The sequence below is a fragment of the Octopus bimaculoides genome, chromosome 7 (assembly GCF_046866305.1).
Source record: "Octopus bimaculoides isolate indiv1 chromosome 7, ASM4686630v1, whole genome shotgun sequence".
Classification (NCBI taxonomy): domain Eukaryota; kingdom Metazoa; phylum Mollusca; class Cephalopoda; order Octopoda; family Octopodidae; genus Octopus; species Octopus bimaculoides.
The window spans coordinates 63,079,301-63,085,684 of record NC_142934.1 but is presented as its reverse complement, the minus strand read 5'-3'; the positions used below and the strand labels follow the sequence as shown (position 1 = coordinate 63,085,684).

Here is a 6,384-nt window from a genome sequence, read left to right as displayed (position 1 = left end):
TTCCGTTGATCGGATCAACTGGAACCCTCAATGTCGTAAGCGACGGAGTGCCAACAACTTAATATAAATTTCTCATCTTAAAAATATAGAAATGAATCAGAAGAATGTTCACTTTAAGTTTTATGGTATTTTAGTGCTGGGTACTAATACATGAGACATTATCTGTTATGAATTATTCATTGGTAGTATTAGCCTATTCTTTTATAGTTGTTAGTCTTTTTATCTTTATAAAGGTCACTTTTTCTCTGAGTGTGGAGATTGGTCAATAGCAGTGATTTTCTTTTAACTCTTCTCTATTTTGATAATCAAGGCTACATTAGTTTGTTATTACATCAATAATATTTAAATAACAGATCATCTTATATTCATTAACCCTTTTGGAACTATATTTCTTTTGAAATACAAATTTATTTTAATTAATTAAAAAATTTATGATGGTTTTATTAAAATAACTTTGTCATTATTGAACTGGTGTTTGGAATGTAAATTAATATATTTGACGGAAAGTTCTAATTCAAAGCACTTTAATACAGGAAGTTTATATTATAGGACCAAAGACAGTCTCAAGTGGGAGGGTATCCAAAGGGTTAAGTAGTCAAAAAAAAAAAAAAAACAGTAGTTTTGTGGATAAGACGTTTACTTTCCAACCACAGTGTTGCAGGCTCAATCCCACTATGAGATACCCTCAGCAAGTGTCTTTTACTACAGCCACAGGCCAACTAAAACCTTGCAAGTGGATTTGATAAACAGAAACATAAAGAAGCCTGTTGCATGTCTGTGTGTGTGTGTGCACATGCATGTGTGTCTGTGATTGTCCTCTTGGCCCCACCCCACCACTCTTTGACAACCAGCGTTGGTGTTTACATCCCCAGCAACCTAGCAGCTTGGCAAAAGGGACTGATAGAATAAGCACCAAGTGAAAGATAAAAGAAACATATATTTATGTAAGCACACTGTAATATAATTACTTACACAGTTGTGGTTTTACCAGCTCCATTGTGGCCAAGAAAAGATGTAATTTGACCCTCATAAAACTTGAGACTTAGACCATCAACAGCTGGCTGCTGTCCTTTTTTGTAAACTTTCTTTAAATCCTTTAATTCTACACCAACTTTGAAGGTGTTAGGAACTTTTTCAATTTTTTCTGAAACTGAATTATTGAAAGAAAAAGAAGACAATAATACAAAGAAAAAAAATCAAGAAATAAATGAACAATTTATGTGTTGGTAAATCACAACATCAAGTAAGAATTACATTCTTGAAACAATTTGCAATTTTGTCTCTTGAAATAATTTCAGTTTTTAGGATGATTCTATAACTGTGGCCTGCTAAGATGTAAACTATCACTTATAACTTCTATTGAGTAAAGGAATAAACAATATTCGAAACTCATCTTCATCATTATCATTCATCGTCTGTCTGCCAAGCTGGTATAGGATGGACAGTTTGACAGGCACTGGCAAACCAGAGGACTGTGCCAACTCCACTGTCTGTTTTGGCATAGTATTCATGGTTGGCAGCCATTCTTAATGCCAATGGTTTTATTGAGTGGACTGGGTGCTTTTCATGAGGCACCAGCACCAGTTAGGTCTGATTTGACATGGTTCTTATGGCTGGATGTCCTTCCAATGCCAACCACATGGACTGGGTGCTTTTTATGTGGCACCAGAATCAGCTAGATCTGCTTTGGTATGGTTTTTGTGGTTGGATGCTCTTCCAAACGTCAATCACTTTACAAAGTAGACTGGGTGGGACAATAAAAGTATATAGGAAGTTAAATTAATCTGGCATTTGGGATCTTTCCATTTACCTTCAACTTTTCATATTAACTTACAGAATGGTTTCAAATTTTGGCACAAGGCCAACAATTTTAAAGGAGAAGGCTAATCTATTCTATTGACCTCAAAGTCCATCGATACTTATTTCATCAAGGTAAAGTTGACCTTGGTGGAATTTGAACCAAAGACATAAAGAGCCAGAAGAAATGCTGCTCAACATAAAATCAAACTTACTAATGATTCTGCCAACTAGCTGTCTTAAATTAACTTATAAAATAAAAGATGAAATGTATTTCAAAATTGATATATTAGAAATAAAAAAACATAGCAGAAAGATAACAACTATTTGGTTACCATATCAAAGGACTTCTAAATGGCAAAGATATAACCATTATAAGAAGGATATTTCAAAATAATGTTTTACTAATTGATAGTTCATGAAAGACATTTTAAAATGTATCATATCATATAAATATCATGATATCATAAAAATGAAAATTCAAAAGCCATTTAAATGAACACAGAATGACTATTCACACACCAACAGGATGTAGTGTGAGATTAAAAGCTTGGCTACATTAAACATGTTAACACAAACTTAAACAAAGCTTCAATAGTCAGGTGAGATAGAAAATGGCAGAGCCAAAACATTAATCGTTATTATGATGTAACTTGTGCTTTATACAAATTTACAGCTAGATGAGCAGTATCATTGAATGTTGTCTGAGTTTTGGTTATTTCTTAATGCTTGTAACAGTAATAAAATTATGTACATAGAATGTATAATGATATTTTCTATGATGTGTTATTATTCAAAACCATAAGAAAATTTAACAACAAACCTTCTTGAGAAAGTTCTACATTTGGGGTTTTACGCATTGAAACATTTTGAGTATATTTATACGAATATCCAAGCCAGTAAGATTTCTGGAAAGGGAAGTACCATTTCCGAGGAATACCATATGTTCCTTGAGAGAGAAGACAAAAAAAAAAAAAAGAATGAATGAAATCAACAATTCAAAGAAATAAAAATCAGGCATGTAATTAGAGAGAATTCTTCAAAATTATAAATTTTTTAACTTTTAAATTTTGGTAGTGAATAATTTCATAGAATTATCAAAGATAATGAAATTGTTGTTCTATATTTAAGAGATGAGGAATTATGTACATTATTTACATTTGACGGATATTTGTCCTCATCTTGTTTGTTAACACGTTTCATTGGGGAAATAATAATAATAATAATGTGTTGGCGTTAGGAAGGGCATCCAGCTGTAGAAACTCTGCCAAATCAGACTGGAGCCTGGTGTTGCCATCCAGTTTCACCAGTCCTCAGTCAAATCGTCCAACCCATGCTAGCATGGAAAGCGGACGTTAAACGATGATGATGATGATGAATAATAATAATAATAATAATAATAATAATAACAACAACAACATCGAAAAAATACCTTAGGAATGAGAACCCAGGTTTGAAATTTCCCCAAGACACCTCATGAAAGCTGGAGGGTATATCAGCCGAAATGTGTTAACAACAAAGATGAGGAGAAATATCCATAAAATGTAAATAATGTAAATAAATGAAATTGTTGTTGTAATGTACAAATGGCACCTCCTCCTCCTCATTTTAAAATCTACTCTTACTGTGTTTGCAAGGTTCACATGAGAATATGTTGGGAAGAGTTTTCTATAGCCTTATGCCCTTCCAGTTGTAAACCCTCACTTGTTTCCAAGCAATGTAATTATTTCCCAGACTATCAAACAATAAACAACATAGAAATGTTTTAGACAGAGAAGTCGAAACAGATGACATTGTATGAAAGAGCCTTTTGTTTACAATGGTCATGTAACATGTTGAGAATCCCAAATATGCTTTTTGCAGTGGATTGTAAACAAAGGACAACATCAGTGAAGCTATTGTTTACAACCAGTGAGCAAACACATGTGAAAATGAGGGAAATATGAACTCACATACAGACACACATACATGTAAATCATATAAATACATATGCACACACACACACACATATACAACAGGCTTCTTTCAGGTTTTGTCTATCAAATCCATTCACAAGGTTTTTATTGGCCTGGGCTATCGTAGAAGCCCAAGGTGCCATACAGTGAAACTGAACATGAAACTACATGATTGGGAAGCAAACTTCTTAGCCATATAGTCATGTCTGCAAAAATAATATTTCAGAATATATTAGAACTATGTATTACCTGGATACACAGCTTCAATGTACCAACTGAGAAGTAAGTATATCGAAGCATCTAGAAGCATCATGAACATACACTGAAGCATGCTAAATTTATCATCTGGCATAGAACTACTATTGATATTTGACCATTGTAATCCGACTGCTTGTTCTTCAAACCGAGCAATATAGTGACAACCAAATCCAAAGGCAACATTGGAAGAGAGACACTGCAATATAGAATCCAGCATTTTATTTAAATAAGCAGTATTATAATTTTTTTCATACAATCTACTTCTATACATGGGTTTTTATTCAAAGTATCTTTCATTTAATATGATGAATATAATAAAAGTATTATGTTTGAATGTTAATTGACCAAAATATATAATATGAATTATAGCATAGACAGGATCCTAGTTCCATAGCTTCAAATATACCGTATTTCAGTTTGGTTTTTGTTAATGTTTCTCATGGTTTAAAGAGTCAGGTGTAAGATAGGACACTTGTCTATATTAGATAACATTTCTAGAGGATCTGGTGTCTGTTTCAAACAATTAAGTGAACTGAGATGGTACAGAATTAAATGTACTGCTCAAATACCTGACAAAATATTTGCAGAGAGTTTAAAGTAAAACAACAATAAACTGTTTATGAAATACTGTACTCAGTCAACTAGTCCTTCTCCCCATCAGTTTGATCTGTGGCCACTCTGCACACTTAAACTGGCAGTGATTACAGTTTGATGTCTCATGGAGAGCAATGACAAGTCCCTAAACCCCTTGGGAGTCATTGGGGCATTGCAGCCATACAGTGTATCTTAGTCAAGAAAGCCTGGCAGAGCCCATCTCTCTTCAGGCTAAACTCATTTCTACAACTGAATGGACTGGAGCAACGTGAAATGAATGTAATCTATAACTTTTATAGATGTAAAGAACATAGAAATAAAAAGCAATAAACATATATTTGCATAATTAAATTACTTAATCTAGTAAAAGGTATTATAGCAATTCAAATTAGACCAAACATTTTTAGTAATTATTATGGTCTTAAATAAGAAAATAAAAATAACATTATTTGGAAATATCATTTTCCAAGTTGACAAAAAATATTTCTTAACTGAAATGACTAAATATTCATAAAGAAAATTTCAGGTTTTCTCACTAACTTATTTACTATTGTAGGTCATTGGCTTTTGACATCAATCTAAGAATCAAGGAGAACTAAATATGATTGCAGTGAAAATATATCTGATCTGCTACAGGTTATGGGAAGTGGTTGGAAAATTCCAATTATCAACTGCTTATTAATTAATTAAATTAGTTTTTTCATGTAATAAAACATTGGCTAATATTCTAAGCTGTTGTGAAATTGTTGGTGAGTCTTAATGAAGTGTTGGTGCTACCTAAAAACACAAGCAGATGTTTGTAACAAATATCAATGTCAGTGGAGTAAAACCTAGCTTTATTATTAATATGTGTGTGTACAAAACTAGTGTCTCTCTTAAAGCTGAATCTTTATAATGAACAGAACAATTAATATACATTGTCATGAATAATTTTTAGTTATGTAATTAAAGTTAAATCCTGAGCTAATTAATCATATAAAATTATTTTCTATACAGAAGCAGCAACAATGGTTTCTGATCTAGGCACAAAACCAGCAACTCTAGACAGAGAGGGTCTTAGTCAATACCAGTACTTTTACTGGTACTTTATTTTATCAAACCCAAAAAGGATAAAAAGTGAAGCTGACCTCGGGAGAATTTGAGCTCAGAATGTAATGAGTCAGAACAAATACTGCAAAGCATTTTCTTCCAATGCTTTAATGATTTTGCCAATAATAATAACCTTTTCTACTATAGGCACAAGGCCTGAAATTTTGCGGGAGGGAGTAAGTCGATTACATCAACCCCAGTACTCAACTGGTACTTAATTTATCAACCCCAAAAGGATGAAAGGTAAAGCCGACCTCAGTGAAATTTGAACTCAGAATATAAAGTTGTAAGAAATGTCACTAAGTATTTTGCCCATCATGGTGATGGTTCTGCCAGCTTGCCACCCCAACAATAATAATAATAATCATAATAATAATGGTTTCAAATTTTGGTACAAGGCCAGTAAGTTGGAGAGAAGGAGTAAGTCAATTACATAGACTCCTGTGTTCAACTGGTACTTATGCTATTGACCCCAAAAGGATGAAAGGCAAAGCTGACCTCAGAGGAATTTGAATTCAGAACATAAAGATGGATGAAATGCCACTAAGCATTTTTATCAGCATGCTAACAATTCTACCAGCTCACTAATCCTTTCTACTGAAGGCACAGGGCCTGAAATTAGTGGGGAGAAGATCAGTCAATTACATTGTCTCCAGTATTTCACTAGTACTTAATTTATCAACCTCAAAAG

The 6,384-nt window shown here is 33.1% G+C and overlaps 1 protein-coding gene across 2 annotated transcripts in view; it reads right to left on the bottom strand.

Annotated features, from left to right (window-relative positions):
• Positions 1-6,384, bottom strand: part of LOC106884520 (phospholipid-transporting ATPase ABCA1) — a 287,667-nt gene that overhangs the window by 119,113 nt on the left and 162,170 nt on the right. For both annotated transcript variants that reach the window (XM_052969717.2, XM_089355446.1), the window contains exons 18-20: positions 4,002-4,206; positions 2,621-2,746; positions 973-1,150 (exon numbers count right to left, since the gene is read on the bottom strand). In XM_052969717.2, coding sequence (XP_052825677.1) covers positions 973-1,150; positions 2,621-2,746; positions 4,002-4,206 — 509 coding nt within the window. The remainder of the gene's footprint in view (positions 1-972; positions 1,151-2,620; positions 2,747-4,001; positions 4,207-6,384) is intronic.